This window comes from Equus przewalskii, chromosome 5 (genome assembly GCF_037783145.1).
Source record: "Equus przewalskii isolate Varuska chromosome 5, EquPr2, whole genome shotgun sequence".
Lineage (NCBI taxonomy): Eukaryota > Metazoa > Chordata > Mammalia > Perissodactyla > Equidae > Equus > Equus przewalskii.
In genome coordinates, this window is record NC_091835.1 from 292,132 (window position 1) to 309,145 (window position 17,014).

General features: G+C 37.6%; 1 protein-coding gene across 50 annotated transcripts in view; it reads left to right on the forward strand.

Moving 5' to 3' along the window:
* The window catches only part of MAP2 (microtubule associated protein 2), a 225,291-nt gene that overhangs the window by 124,841 nt on the left and 83,436 nt on the right, over nt 1–17,014 (forward strand). For 38 of the 50 annotated variants that reach the window (XM_070619721.1, XM_070619725.1, XM_070619729.1 and 35 more), the window contains exon 3: nt 11,358–11,642. In XM_070619721.1, the coding sequence (XP_070475822.1) occupies nt 11,381–11,642 (262 nt within the window). In that variant the 5' untranslated portion in view covers nt 11,358–11,380. Of the gene's footprint in view, nt 1–11,357; nt 11,643–16,092; nt 16,356–17,014 lie in introns of those variants that run through there. The other 12 variants (XM_070619753.1, XM_070619762.1, XM_070619760.1 and 9 more) reach the window with 7 other exon arrangements.

Genomic DNA, 17,014 nt, shown 5'->3' on the forward strand with positions numbered 1-17,014 from the left:
GTTTAATTAAAAGGTAAGCATTACATAATGAATATATTTTAAAAATTAATATACCTCCTCAAAATTTTTATGACTTTCCTAGTAATGTGTTTTATTTCAAAATTAATTTAACATTTTTTACATTTCAAATCATGTTTTTACTTGCTTTTAGCCAGGTCCTATTTGCCTGATTTGCCAATGATGGGGTCTATTTTTATATCAAAATGTTTTACCTACCAGCCCACAATAGAATATTGCCACCTCCATCCCTTTACGTACATTAAGACTTTTACATATGACACTAGAATATTTGTCTTGGTAGAAAAATCAATTATGGTGCATATTTGTTTACTTAAATATTTTTTCTAGCTCAGTTTTTCCCATCTCATAAACACAGACTAATTACATATATTTTAGGCCTGGAGGATTTAACAATTTATGTCATATCATATCACCCCAGAAGGTTAGCAGAATAGAAGTAGCAAGCCATAAAAATTGACCCGATTTCTAGAGTTTACTCCAGGGTACACAAAGATATATCTGCTGAAAGATATAAATCAAACAGTATATGAAGACTGACCCAATTGGATCAGACCTGAGTTATGAGGGAATTCCAAATGATGAGGATTCTGTGTGCTTCCTTTTTGGCCCAACTCAACCGATATAGTGAGCAAGGTTACTTTCAACTTAACTCAGAATTCCCCTGAGTCACAATTACAGCCAGCAGTGGCACAGCCCACATAGCACATAGCCTGCCCTAAATTCAAAAAAAGAAAAAGAATGAGAAAAGAAATTGATCTGCTTTATGTGAATCATACTTTACTTTTATATGACTCATATTTCACCTTTCTCTAGAAGAAAATTAGCATTTGATATAATTAACTAGATTTTGGATTCTCCGTGGATGTAGTAGTTTAGTATGTTAATATGTATTAACATGTATTAGTATGTAATACAAATATTTTGCGTCCATCCACTTTATTTTAAATATATCACTCAGAAGGTTTATATTCACGTAGCACCTGTGGTGTCCTTTAGTATTGCATTTACTGTGTTATCTTGTAACATATATTTTTCAAACACATCTGCCCTCCTCAGTATAGTGTGAGCTATTTGTGGCCAGAATCCATATCTTAATCATCACTATATTCCTAGTGCCTAACAGAATCCTTGGTATAAAGCTTGTATTTAATAAATGTTTATTGAGTAAGATTCTAGAAAGCATGATAAATAAATTGATGATTGCTAAGGATCTGAAAATTAAATAAAGTCTCAATGCGTGCTTGTTAAGCCCAATTTTTCAGTCATTTAGGCTCTCTGTCTTTTTCTCAACATTCTCCATTTCCTTACTTCAACATCTCATCAGGTGAATGCAGATCCGACTAGGCTAATGTGTCTCTGTAACCTGCCATCACATCTCAAAAAGAAAGTGGCATCTCAAAGAACCTCATGGGGCTCATGCTGGACAACACCAAACAAAAGAATTCCATTTTGCATTGTTCATCAAAAATCAATCAATATTCCCTAAGACTGTCTAGTTTAACAAAAAGAAACTCTTCAGAACATGAGATGTAACTGGACTACACGGTAAACTCAAGAAAATAATATGGTAAATACCTGTCAAAAGAGGACAAAATGTGATACTTTCTCATTCTCCTCACAGCAAACAGATGGATAGAAGGTATGTAAGTATGTAGATGACAGAAAGATAGATAAAACAGAGAAACTTTAATTTATTAGGCCATCTGTTGGAAGAGGGTTAAGTTTTGTTTTAATTAACTAAGTTCTTGAACATAGAATCTGGCCTCTCGTTTCAGTCCGAGTCACGCTACCACAGTCCAGGTCTGCACGCTCCTTTCCTAGAGCGACTTTCTGAGAGATTCTTCTCTATTTAGTCATCCCTCCTTCCAGTTTACTTTTAATGCTGTTGCTGGATCAATCATTCTAAAAAATAAACTTGGTTATGCCACTCTCTTCTCTCACATCTTTTGTGGGAGCCCCATGGCCTTCAGGACAGAGTCTAGGCGTGGCTTCCTACCTCCCTTTAGATTCTGCCATTCCCTGCCTGTCAGCCTCATTTCCCCATGTCCCACTTCACTTTGGACCATAGTGAACAATCTTGTGCTTTACACACATTCCTCCCTCATCCGTTTAGCAGACGTTTGTTGTTGAGCCTACTCTGTGCTACACACTGTACCCGGTGCTGGAGGGGCAGAGGTAAAATGCACACAGCTCCCCCTCCAAGAGCTCACGGCCTCCGGAGGAAGACAGACAAAATTGGGGGGAATGTCTAACACAGAATGAAAACTGGGGTTTTGGGATGCCAAAAGAGTGCTCGTTATGATATCTTCCTGGAAGGTGTTTCCTAGCCCAAGTCAAAAATAACATAGGCTGTGGTCATCCAGTCTCTTTCTTCCTAGAAAGTTTCCCCTCCTTTCTTTGGGTAACTCCTTCCTGTCCTTTAGTCTCAGCTCAGGTGTTACCTCCTCCAGGAAGTATTCCTTGACTTCCTAGTGTGGTAGGAGTTGTCCACGTGCCTCTACAACTTCCTGTCCTTATCTGCATTGCAGCAGGTTGCACACTGTATTTTTGTTGTCAGTTTGTCTCTTAACTCCTTCAGCATAAGGGCTGTATATTTTTTCTTGTATCCCCATGCATTCCCTGTGCTACACAGAGCCTTCCCATTAAGGTTTTGGGGACATTTTTGAAACAATTAATTGTTTAATGAATTTACATTTGTAATCTTAGAGTTGGAAGGCATTTTAGCAGTCATATTGGCCAGCGTCCCACCAGTAAAAACCAAAATTGATTCTATAATGTTCATGATAGGATGGACATTCAACTTCTGCTTCAATGCGTCCACTGACAAGGAGTGCATTAAGTTCAAAGAAATGCAGAAAACAAGTGCTGTGACTGTGCTGTAAGTCCATGTACACTTACTATACTTGGAATAAGATTTTAATCTAAACATCTTAAGAGGCAGAGCTTCCGACACAGGCTTGCATTTGTGGAGGGAGAATTGCTCATCAAAAGATGAAGTGGCAGGAAAGAGAACTTAGAATTCCTTCATCCTTCCTTCTGTCTTAAATAGCTAATGCAGATCCCGTTCATGGAAAACCATAAAGTATTTAGTTTTTGAATTTATGCTTTATACATCCTTGACTTCTAATTCTCCATCCCTTTTTTTTTCTTTTCACAATTGCCATTTTCTTCTCCAACTTTTTGGATTTTGTTTCTTTGTTTTTTGTTTTTAATTCTAGCATCTTATTTTGTGATATAGAGCACAGCCTCCAAGTTCCCCTGGGTCATGGGCCTGTTCCCACCTTGTATAGGGAAATCTCTTGAAGTGGCTTGTCCTCAAGGACTTAATGTTGTTTTTAGATTGTAGCCACTTTAATGCCCAGCCAGCCTTCCCCATAATGTGGATCTCAGGTCTCTGGAACTAAAGGATCTTCATTTGGTGGCGATGCAATACTTACAACCTAATTTTTCCTTTGACATATCTGTCATTCTATTGTATATTCCTCAGATTTGTACCCAAAGAAGACTTCCTCTTACAGTGTTTTGTTCTGTGACACTGGATAAAGTCTGGCAGGTCTGGAGTCAGATTTCAAACTGGAAAAACTTTAAAACAAAATCATTAATTCTCAAAATCCAAATCACAGTTTTCCTCTTTTTTTATCCTGATGCTTAAATTTATGCTTATTTAAGGAAAATTTCATTGAAATTATGATGCTTGAATTTCTCCTTATAGAGTAAAAGAAAACTGCAATGTAGGGATCAGAACTTACCTCCTCGGTGGTTCAGTAGTTGGTTGTGCTCATGAAACCAACGCTCAGGTGTAGTGTCATGTCTCAGTTTGTGCATCCAGTAAGCGGGACAGCCAGGGTTCAACCTTAATTTTCTGGTTGGAAATCTATTACTTATTTCAACATATCCCCAGTACCTAAGTGTAGGTTCCTTACTTAAATATCTTCAGGAAAGGCTAAAGCTTTAGAGCATTTTAAGTATTATTTATTTCTGTTGTGTATGTGAGATATTTATTAGTCCTCTTATGTAGTGTGAAAAGGAGCTCAGGAGTAATACATAGCTGTGAAGTATAAGTTGTGCACCATGGTCACAGAAAGCACCTTACCCAGTTTAATAGGGTAGATTGTTATCGATAGGACCATTTGTGAAGTTAGTGTTATTATCTGGATTGGATTCTCTTTCTGGTTCCAACTTCATTCTTCCTATCTCCCTGCTTGGTGAAAGAGCAGGCCATGGAATGGATGTTAGTAGATTTGCCTTCTCATTCCAAATCTCCCTGGAAATGTCTAACTTGGTCCAATAATTTACTTTCTCTAGCCTCAGTTTTTCAGTATGGGACAAGCCATGCACTGAATCCTATTGCTAAAAATGTTCACGTAAAAGCCATAAAATAATAACAAATAATAGGTAGCATTTACTGGGCACTTCCAGCTTGCCTGGAATTATGCGTTATTTGTATTATCTCATATAATTCTACCAATAACCTAACACTGGCTTGTTGTGTACTCTGTGTCCATCATCATCAGAAATAATTATGCACACACCAACTCTCTTCATATGAATTGTTTATTAGTCATGATGTGTGATGAAACTGAGTCATCCTTGTAGGTATTTTACAGTCAACCTGAAAAGAGCGGAGAAGTCATGAAACAAATATGTAGATTTCCAACTTAACTTTTCATGTCATCAAGAACTTTTCCCTCAGTTTTGCATAAAAGACAAAGAGAAGGAATGCAGGGTGATAGGAAGTTAGTCAACAACTATTTAAGCTTAGAACTCCTCAGCATTTATAAATAAAGGTGTGGATTCTATATAAACTTCTAATGTTGTTAGGGACGAAAACAAAGTTTCTGTTTTGTATTGCTGGTATGCATAGTAATAGTATAAGATGTAATGGAACCTACATGGAAAAAGGAAACAATATTCGTGTGCTTAATTGTGTTATATAACTAGTTGTTTTAGTCTCTTGTCCGTTCTTGGATACGTAGCAGTATAAAATTATCCTCACAATGTTTTTATTGAACTGGCACATTACGTGATGACAGAGCAGGATTTATAGAAAACATTCTAGAACTGTCTGTGCCAAGCACATTATGAAAATGGAGGCGTGCCTATCTGGCACAATGTATTTTTCCTTTAGATTTTCTAAGCTTTCACTGTTTCCCCTTTTGCCAGTTTTTGAGAGTATTTGATGCTGCCTAGTAGTAACTGTAACCAGGGACTATCTCTGTGCTTTGTGATCTTTCTAATATTGTAATTCTAAGAAAAAAAAATGAGGTTCGTGGTAATATGAGAATCCTGAGGGAAAAAGTTCTGCTGTACTAAATGACATTTTCAGCACACATCTCAATTATCTAGATATTAAATCATTGAATTACTTCTTTGAGAGCTTTACTAGTTTAGAATTATCTACCACACATTGACACCGTGCCTATTACCTGACATCCATCTCCAAAATGATCTCACAGGTAAAGAAAATTATATCACGTGGTCTCTGTTATGTATTCTAAGACTTTTTCAGGTCTAGTAGTTTGTTCTACTTGGGGTTATTTTTCATGGGCTCTTAATGGAGTTAGAATTTGGGTCCCAATTCTTCTACTGTGACTGAAAACTAGGTTTCAAAACCACTCTCCTCTCACCAGTTGACGTGTGTTGGCCAAACATCCATAGCTAACAGAACCTTTTTTGCCTGTGTCTATCTGGAGGTAGGAAGCTGACAATTAATTCGTTCAATATTCAACAAATATTTAAATCCAACTTGTGATTAAATGGCTCTTTGATTAGCTTGTATATTACTGTCATGTTTTGGTTGTGTGCATCTTACTTTTGCCCAACCGTTTCCATACTTTGAAGGAAAAATAAGAAAATTTCCAACTAAGTAGGTAGAAAATTAGAAAATGGTTTCTTTTTAGTAAAATGTATCTCTGATTTACATCCTTAGCCCTGGATTTGCTCTGAGAAAAGAAATTTATCAGTAGCTCAGAAAAACAGCAGAACTGTCAGGGACATTTTCTTCCGAGTGTTTCTGCTCCCTTCTTATTTCTTCCCTTTCAACAGTGGAAGAAATGTGACAGCTGTACCTTATTTTCTCATATCTGCAAGCCCTCAGGGTGTATGTGCTCAGGAACTACTGTTTGGTCACTTAAATAAATATATTTATTTGCTACTTGCTTTAAAGAATAGAAAATACAAGAACTATGAGAACATATCAAACTATTTTTTTATGTACAATATGCAGGCAGTCCAATGATAGCTGTAGGTCCAGATGAAATTGCTTCTCTTTTTAGACTTTAAACACATTAAGTTTTAGTGTGTGCATATGTTTTATGTTCCTTAGAACCAACAAAAGTGTGTTATTTGGCCACCTCCAAAATAATAAGTCCTTTGTCATTTTAAAGTTATCATTCACTTATTAGCAACATTTGCTTGGATGGTAATTAAAAGACAGTTCTGGGGATGATGGATAAAGGAGAATTGCTTTTTTGAAAAGCAAAATAATGTTATTTTTTTCAAGAAATTATATTTTCATTAGAGTTTTTTAACCTAAAACCTACCTAAAATACCTAGAATGTTAAGTAAGGTTTTTAAAAACATTTTTCATGGAAAAGATTGATGTCTATTTTGTATTTTATTCACTTTATACACATGAAGGATAACATGAGAGCTATTGTGTGTTAAATAATACTATATAATTTTCTCAAAAGAATGATACCCTAAAGTAAAATGTTGGAAGGCAACAGGCACAGTTATTATTCATTTATAATATATGTTCTGCCTGATTTGAGAAAAGATTTGATGATGTTTTATAATTAAATTATATATAAAATAAGAAACAACACAGTACCAAAGATTTAGAATGAGGTAAATACTACAGCTAAGCATTAAAGTTCCTGGTAATTCAGGGAAAATGTGGGGACAGATAGATTACCTGATTGTCTACGAAATATCAGAAATCAGCAAAATACATCTTATTTCTAAATTCCAATATAAATTAATTTGTTGTATCTATCTTTTTGCAAGGAACAATCATAGCACAAGAGACAATGTTTTCAATAGTGGTTTTACAGACTCAGCGGTAGGCTTTTGGGTTGCCTGTGGACAAGTCCAGATTTTTTTCACACACACCAAAATAGGAATTTACTTAAGTATCTGGACAGATGCTCAAGTAAAATTACAGTGTTTTGAAACATAGACCATTATAGTCTTAGGCCTGGAAAATTTTTAAAGCAGATACATTTAAATACAAGAGAATCTCAATATAGTAGAAATCTAATTATTGAGGTTGTAATCAATATTCTAGAAATCTGATAAATAATAGCAGTACTGACTGACAGACCTACCCATAAGCTACAAAATGAGACTCCAAGAGCCTACATTATCATATTAGACAAAAACTTTTCTATTAAGTAATTGAAAATTAGAATCTATTTGTCCCAAAGCATGAATTGAATTTTGCCATGATAGGCATGTTTTGTGTTCAGTTGGATATTTCCTTTTTTCTGTTCTTTTGTTATTGTTGGTCCTTCCACTCTTTTACTTGCTTTCTCTGTCCCTTTCTCTTCCTTGGTGTTTCTTAACTAGAATTATCTAAGAGATTTGGCTACTTGTAAGGCTTCTGTTCACGGTCCTAAAACCTTCTAATCAATATGGGGAGAAGAACTTATTTTACTCTGCAACATTAGACAGGTTACATTAAGTCTATCTAAAAATAAAACTGAAGAATTTTACGTATATTAAATAGACAGGTATTAATCCATATACCATTTCAACTTGGAATTTAATCTGTAGAAAGACTGTTTTCATTCTGGTTATAGTGGCATTTATTATGACGATATAAGATAATACAGGTTGAATCTTCAATAAGTTTGAAATCTGATCAATACCTAATCATACAGTTTGGTTCATTTCATTGGAATCAAAGGTTGACAGATTGTCAAACACTGAAGAATCTTGCTTTTTCATAATTATCCATCAGTGAAATGAAGCAGAGAGTAGCAGTGTTCATTGGGTCAACAGCTGGGCTGAAAGCATGCATGCTCTTCCTGAGGCGCGTTAGACTGAGAGAACCAGACCTAAGGTTTTATTGAGGGAAAATACTGAAATTTTAAGAACTGGAATTTTAAAAGCTGAAATTTCGATGAAGGAAGAAATAAGTCTGTCCTTAAACAGCTTTCCGATATCAAGAGGAAATTGTTTAATAGCAAAGGATAGCAAAGATTGAAGTTCACCACTCAAGTCCATAACTAACATTTCTGATGGCACAAGATCTTCTCTTAGCTTTTTTTCTCCAACTGTCTATCTTAATTGGGAAGAATATAGAGCCCTGATCTCATTTTGATAAAAATCGAAATTTGAACTTCTTGGATTTCTTTTTAAAAAATCCATATTCAGGTAGCTGTATCTTCAGTGGTATTTGTGTTTAGCCCAAGCATCTAAGATTCCATTGTAATTTGTTATAAATTGTAAATCAATGTCTTGGACTTTGTAGATCTTTTTAAACTTACTCAGGAATTTCTTTGCTCACGTTATCAAGCTTGGCGTTTGGGGGAGGGACAGCGAGGAGGGCTCACGTAGCTCCTCAGTTTGCTTCTTCAAAAGAAGATTGTGTGGCAGGTCTCCAACGTTAGGATGTGTGATCTTTGGCTATGGAAAGAGGAGAATCTTCCCTTTACACAGCAAGAATGGAAGGTTAACAATTCCAGGTACCTCTCAAGTTGCCTTTCATAGATGTGGAGGTGATTTGGCTTTACCTCAGCCTTCTTATCTTATTTAATCCACATTCACAGTTTGCAGAGAGATTCAGGTAAAAATAATATTATACAAAAGGAAGAAGAAATTAAAGGAATCTGTGATCACTGTTAGCTAGGTTGTAATATCATTTTGAAGAATGAAGATAATTTGTGACCCTAAAACATTGATTAGGAACTTAAATGAAATTTACTATTCTGTGGGTAATTAATAATAGCATGTTGTGATTATAAGTAAGTGTGGTCAAATAGTGTCTCCTTTGGTTTTAGCAGCTTTTCCCTAGGGCAGAAGAAAATCTTTCCAAAGTGTATTTTCTGTCAAAGTAGTGTCGTCAGAGCAATGCCAATTCTAGATTGAAATCTCCTAAAATTATTGTCACTTAATATATGGTTAGACTATGTACATTTCGAAAACCCAACAAATTAGAAACTGGTATCTGTTTAATCTGTGTACATTCTAAGGAGTAATATCTGAATAGTTGTATCGAGAAGCCAGATTCTGCATTTTAGGTGATAAATTCACTTTATTTGTGTCTCTGGTATTAATTTGAAGTCAGCATAGTAAGCCAGCCCTTTCTTCTTCCAAATTAGTTTCTTTTGGTTAATTAAAAAGAAAGAATCCAAAATTTTAGAGCATTCAGCGCTAAGAAGTTCACCTTCCAAATGTCTGTTCTCCAGTTAACATGGGCTAATGTGCAAACCTAAGTTTTTCCCAGATGACATCAGAAAAAGTGTTCTGTGGCCGATTGGTTGGGATGCTTTGCACATCATTGCCCCTCCCTGAGATTCCAACATTCAGTAGTACCTCCAGAGCTCTCTGAAAGCTCTTATTATACATGCCCATGTAACTCAGCATTTCTCAAGCTTATTTGAGCTCTTTACCTCTGGTGGTCTTCCTCCCAAAAACACGTCACCCAAGAAGGCCATCGTGCGATTTTCCTGACCAGTATTTCTCAAGGTCATCAAGAACGAAGAAAAACTGGGTAACTCTCACAACCAGGAGGAACCTAAAGAGATATGAAAACTAAATGTAATGTAGTATCCTGGATGGGATTCTGGAACAAAAAAAAAGGGTGTTAGGTAAAAACTAAGATAATCTAAATAAGCTGTGGACTTCAGTTAATGACAATGTATCAATATTGTTTCATTAAAAGCCTATTAATTCTTTAAAAAAGCAACATTAACAAGGCACGTACTTCTTTATGTGAAACTTTTTTCTATTTGTAACTGTTCACTCTGCATGAAAAATAGATTGGACCATACAAGAATATGGAAATTTTAAGTAAGCTGTTCTGGTAAAGACAAGAAAGCATGGAAAGATAAGGATGCTGAGCCAAGAGTCCCACTATCAATAAAATGTTGTGATCCGGAAGGTCACCATTTGAATCTAGACAATTTCTTTAGTCAGTTAGACATATGAAGATGACACAATAACTCAGAAGAAACACAATCCTTAGACTCCCGAATTAGATCCTTTGATATTTGCCTGGAAGATAATGGCAGAATGGAGTCTAGAACCTTGCAGAGTGGTCCTTACAAAAGATGTAGCTGAGTTTTCACATGTACACGTTGAGTGGTTAATTCTGAGAATGCACCTCTCTGTTCGGGCTCTCGTGTTGCAGACATTTGCCATGTCTGTTTTGGAACATTCATTCAGTCCTATACAATATCTGGGGTCAGGTTGGGGAATAACTTTTGTTATTGTATTTGCCAAGTTTTCACGCTTCTGTTCCTATGCCAACAATCCCAGGAAAACTACTTAAAATATTTTATATGTAATGACTGGTGGTATAATGTGTGGTGCTAGAATTATAGTAACAATAACAAAGGTGGCAACCACCTCCAGCATGCCAGGGACTGTGCTGAGCCCTTTATTTTATTCTGTTTAAACTTTGTAACAAACGAATAAACTTGGCGTTGTTGTCCTCGTCTGACAGCTGAGGAAACACTCTGTGCACATAGTTCTTTGCACATCACCAGTGATGTCGGGACGCTCTGTGGTTTACTCACTAGCCCTTCAGTCAGTGTCTTAAAAGCTAAACTCCTTTTAATACACAGTATCTGGAAAAGCATATCCATGTCTGGTTTGAATTGAATGCCCCTGAAACTGAAAGGGCTAACATGTTGGCTGCTGTCTTTTCCAGGTTTCACTGAGAGTTGTGTTTTTAAGAGTACTTGGAGTAATTTCCCATAATCCAGCATTTCCCCTCAGCCATTCCTTTCCCCCCCATTTTCTACCTAATTTTCTCATACTGCAGGTTTTCCCTATAGCGAAGGATTCCTTGACTCTGCTGTGTAGTCAACATCATGTCAATGAAAGGTAGTTAAGATGTGTCCTTAGGCCAAACACTAGGTTTTTTTTTAAGAGTATATGTAGACTGATGATGATCTTCTATTAAAATAGATATGCCAGAAAAGATCTACAAAACCAAGGTGTTAACCATGGCTAACTCTTGATATTAAAAATGGGTTTATTGAACTTAGTTTTTTGATCATAGCTGACCACTGAGTTTGCTATAAATTTGCCCCATCTTGGTGCTCTTAATATCAGGTCAGATTTCCTCAAAGTGATGGCTACTGTTTTTCCTTTTCCAATCACAGGAGGGGTCACAGGGCATTGAAGAATGGCGGATGATCGGAAAGATGAAGCAAAGGCGCCTCACTGGACCTCAGCTCAGCTAACAGAGGCATCTGCACACCCACATCCACCTGAGATCAAGGATCAAGGCGGGGCAGGGCAAGCACTTGTCCGAAGTGCCAACGGATTCCCATACAGGGAAGATGAGGAGGGTGCCTTTGGAGAGCATGGGCCACAGGGCACCTATTCAAATACCAAAGAGAATGGGATCAATGGAGAGCTGACCTCAGCCGACAGAGAAACAGCAGGTAAGTAAGGGCTTTTCTGTCACCAGTGCCTGCTTTGTGCCTTGAAGTCTGTTTAGTCTGAAAGTGAATTAATTTACAGCCCTGATCCTCTTTCACGGGTGCTAGGACTGAAATTCTAGTCAGTCAGAGAAATAGACACCAAAAGGAGAGAAGACTCATGCGAAGTAGCCTGACATCCCCCAAATTAGTTTTAGTTGTGGGAATTCTCAGTCTCATCCCCCTAATTTAGTTGTGGGTTTCTTTGAGGAAGATTAGCCTTGAGCTAACATCTGGCGCCAATCCTCCTCTTTTTGCTGAGGAAGCTTGGCCCTGAGCTAACATCCATGCCCGTCTTCCTCTACTTTTTTATATGTGGGATGCCTACCACAGCATGGCCTGTCAAGTGGTGCCATGTCCGCACCCGGGATCCAAACCGGGGAACCCCGGGCCACCAAAGTGGAATGTGCGTACTTAACCGCTACGCCACTGGGCCGGTCCCTCCCTATTTAGTCTTTAACACTTTAATTTTAATACACAGACAAATGGTGCAGTGTATATGTGTTTTGCTAGAAAATGTTGGTATTGAAAGAAAACTTCACAGTTTCATGTTGATTCTCTTGAATGACATTGGACCTAAATCCAATTGATTGATTAGAAGCATATTTACTTTTTAGGGCAGAAAGGAATGTAGATTCCATCTCCCGCCTTCAAAAAGAGAAAGGAAAAAAGAAAAGAAGTAAAACAAACACATATACATTCTCAGGAACCATTTCATACTTCCTTGGATAGCTTAAGAACTAGTATTTGTGCTTGAAGGAGAACAGTATAATTAACTCTTTGGTGCTTCCTTTCAAAGTATGATTTCTACCAATAGTCCTCTTTACTCCATCATTGGTAATATTGTTATTAAGGGCAGAGTCATTATATATATATATATTAATGGCATAGAGAACCACTAGCCTGCACTATAATATTCTTCACCATTATTTTCCTTTTTTCTGTAATTCAGAATTTAATGTATTTGAACACAGTAACTTGCAGACATGCTACCCTAAAACAATAAGTAAATTGCAAGGAGTAAAAAAGGCCACGCCCCTTCAGAATCATCCCTAGCTTGTTCAAAGATTGGTTTTCTACACTCCATCAATTAGTCAGCAACGCTTATTGACTGTATGCTCTGTTCAAAAAATGTATTTATATTTTAATGGGGAAATATGAAAGACATTTCAAATGACTGAGGAGAAATTACAGAAGTACATAGTATATTTTTAAAAATCCGCTCATTCAACAAACTACTGTTGGCATTTTCTAAATGCAAGGTGTTGTGTTAGCTTCTGTGCCAGGGTGTGTGCAAGGAATGCTCTCTGAACTTCATGGAGCAGAAGATCTAGTAGAAAAAAATGAGACCTGCACATATAATTAATTCATATACAAAACACATGCATTCAGTGCTAAATGTGCAGTGTAGAAAGGCAAAGTTGAAGAGGGATTATTTCTATTTAGGGTCAAAGTTCCCAACCTGTGCACAGAAACGTCTTGAGGGGCCACAGCAAATTTACAGGAATGTGGCAGAGTTTTTAAATACTCGAAACACAGTGATACTCAACATGTGTCAAACATTGCATGAACTATTAGCTCTAGAAATTACCCAGTTTCAACATTAGAACACACTGCATTCCTTTTCAAGATGTCATATCTTGGAGAAGTTGGGTTTTCAGTAGTTGCTATAATAAAAAGCAAGGACCCAGCAGAAATCCGTGTGGAACAGGAAAAGAGCACAGCGGTGTCCAATCTAATGTCTAAGGATTTGAGAAGTTGTGCAGTGCCCAACAGGCACATACGTCCCATTAGTAAGAAGTTGTGGTTAAAAATGAAATAAAAATATTATTTTTTACCTGTCATGGTGACTTAATCCTTTAAAACCTTTTCATGGTTATTTAATCCTTTCATAGGGATTAAAAGAGATAGTGAAGTGTACAAAGTGAATGGCTCAAGAAATAGTAGCTGTTTGTTACCATTATTATTATTATTGGTGGTGGTAGTGGTATCAACATGGACAACAGGGCACTCTTGGCCAAAGAATATTTTTTTACAGTCAAGTATAACACAACTTGAAGAGGATGGGACTTGGGTGTCAGGAGCACTAACTAGGAAGATTTTGAAGGGATTGAGGCATGAGGAGATGAGGACATGTTAGAGCAAAGTGGTTGTGGGGAAGGAAAGAGAAAATGTGATAAACCAAGATTTCCTCTCATCCTATCCTGCAGCACCTGATGTTGTCCCTCAAGTACTCAGTAAATGTGTGTTGAGTGAATGAATGAATGAATAAATGCAAAAAGAAGAAAAAAAAAAGTCATGTTCAAATTAAAGGTGAAAACTATTGAAAGGTCTTACTTTGTCTCTTGGACTCTCATCAGTTGACTTTCACTGACTATTATGGGGGCTTATAATACATTCAAGAAAAAAATTACTATAGTGCACTTGGTCAAGCATTGAAGAACCAACATTAGTCTGTATTTCATTTTTTCAGTGATCTTAATTAAGTATTTAAGAGCATCATAAAAATCTATTTACCAGGTCAGAGTGTCCTCCCCAGCTTCTTTGAAAAAATATAAATTAAAAAGAGACTAACAGATGTTTCTTTTACATTATGGGGTTAGGATCATCCAGAGTTAATTTTGATTTCAGCTCTACATATATCAAGTGAATCTTAGGTTGCCTTTGGGAGACTGATTATGAAAGTTTTATGTGTATGTTCATAGTGACAGATGTTGTCAACAGCCATCTGGGGGTTGTCTGAGTGATGTGTTCAGTCCAAACTATGGTGTGATTTTAAACTGACCCCCCTCCAGAAATAGCAGGCCGAGTATTGAGTCCATAAAATATCCATGTGTGGAAAGCTGCAGGAAAGGAAAAATGCAAAGTATTGTCTCCTCATCCCTATAGAGGATGTTCCGTGATAGGTCAATGTGCAGGTACATTTCTCTCCAGAGTTTAGCTTAATAAAATAATAAATTTTATTATTGATAGTTTATATATTCTATTTCACAAATTACAAACAGAAATCATCCCCAGTAAGAAGAAGTGTTCTTAAATCTCAAATATGGTCTTTAAAAACACTGTCCTTTGGGGCTGGCCCTGTGGCAGAGTGGTTAGAGTTCCACGTGGTGTGCTTCAGCAGCCTGGGTTCATGGGTTCGGATCCCAGGTGCGGACCTGCTCCAGTCATCAGCCATGCTGTGGAGGCATCCCACGTGCAAAGCAGAGGAAGGCTGGCACAGATGTTAGCTCAGGGCTAATATTCCTCAAGCAGATATTTTTACATTGTTTTCTAAAGCGTGAATAATAAGAACAAGGCTTGTAATAAACCTTTCCTTTCTTTTCCACCTTGTCTTTATTGAAGAAAGCAAGAGGCGTACGTTTTGTTCCCCACAGAGTTCCAACTCTCAGTGAAATTTAGAAGCCTCATCTTTAAGTTTCTTATGTAGGGATGGGGCCCAAACTCACATTAGAATTCACATCAAGATAACAAGAAGATACCTAGAAGGGACTAGTCAGGTGACCTTTTACAGTCCTGCTCTTTACAATTTGAGTCACCCATCCAAGATCGTATGACTACTACCAGAATGCAGGTCTCCTGCTGTAGTGCTCTTCCCACTACCCGACACTGCCAGATTCAGAATTCAGAAACAGCACAGCCACTTGCAACAATTATCAATTACAGCCTCTGTGAATTTGACTGTTCTAAGGGACAATGCTTTGAATGGCAGTGGGAAACACCGGTCACAATATAAAGTGCCTTTGTAACCATCAAAAGCCAGTGTCACCTATCTCTTTGAGTAAATTTTAAGATTAAAGGGCATTTCTTCAGTTAATTCCCCCCAATTCCCTAGGGCTGTTTTATTTCCCCAACATTTCTAAGCATTTTATCCAGTTTACTCCGTGCCAAAGCAGTGAGTTCCGTAAAAAGGCTCTTCCAGGTCCTCCACTGTCACCTTTCCAGAGCTTCCCAATAGAGCTGTGCCTTCGAAAGCCTGCGCCGGCACTTGGACGTGCACATACCTTGGGCAGTCAAGTGAGCAACATACCCAGATATATGTGTTTATTGTTGCTGCAATGATAAATCTAAGCTCGAAAATACACGATGGAGGAAAAGTTTGTCATCGCTAGTGCAAAAAGCTGAATATGTGTTTAAGCTTCTCTCTGTTTCCTTTTTCAGTCTTAGAAAATTAGAACTTGCCATTTCTTACCTCTTCCCTTCTCCCTGACTTCATTCCTAGATTTGAGATTTCCTAGTAGGAGTCATCATCCCATTTAAAATCTGGCATATTATACATAATATTAATGTATGCGGAGCAAAAGGGTACAGAGCCATTTCTCCTGCAAAGCGACTAAAGCTATCCACACCGCCCCCCAAGGCAAATAAACAAGCTGGCCTTGCAATACCAGAGCCTGCAGATTTTCCTCTCCTTGTTGCCATGCCAACCACTCTCTGCTCTGGCTGCCATTTCCCCGAACTCCGCAGAAAGGAGGGTGCAGAGCCGAGTTATCTAGCCTTCAAGGGTGGATCTGCAGGAAGGCACACAACCTCACTGTGAAGCGTCTGGGCCTGCTGGCGCCGGTGGATGAGGACAGAAGATGGGGACCTTGCCGGGCTTTTCCTTCGAAAGGTTAGGCATCTGAGGCTAGAAAGCGTGAGAAAGACAAGGACTGATAGAAAAGGCAGTGCCACGAGGTTTGTATCTGTCACGTTTGCTTTGTCCTGTGTGGTCTCTGTACGAGGTGAAGCAGGTTGTGGGGATCAGCTTCGGCCATAATATGTGGCTTGTCTTGTTGGTAGATAGAAGGACCTGAACCTCACTGAGGGCTGGCTTGAAGGACGTTATAATTAAGAACTGCGTATGAGCTTGTATAGAGCTGGTATGCCTAGCCAGAGCTTGTAATGTTTTACAAATTGGAGGAAAAGGCTGATAAAGCTTATAAAGCTGTTCGTCAGATCAGATAAAGCTGATAAATCTGATAAAGCGGTTTGTTTAAATGTACAGCTATAGGGTAGTTCTTCCTATAAAAATCTACCTTGTATCTGTCTTTGGTTTTCAGCCAGTCTTAAAGCAGGATGAGATCGTCTTGAGCCAGTAATCGTGAATCAGAATATGAGGGAAACGTGGTTTCTCTAGACTTGTTTTAATTAAACCCAGTGACTCAACAAATTAAAACATGATTTTATTCCTTGCAATTTGAGTTGCCTACAAACGCTTCAAGCTATGAAGAGCAAGACTTTATCTAACACAATAGGATATTTAAAAACTCAGATAAATTTGCATACACATTTACTCCCATGTATGTTCTTCCAGAAAATTCCTCCCGTGCACTTGTGGAAATGTCTCATCTCTT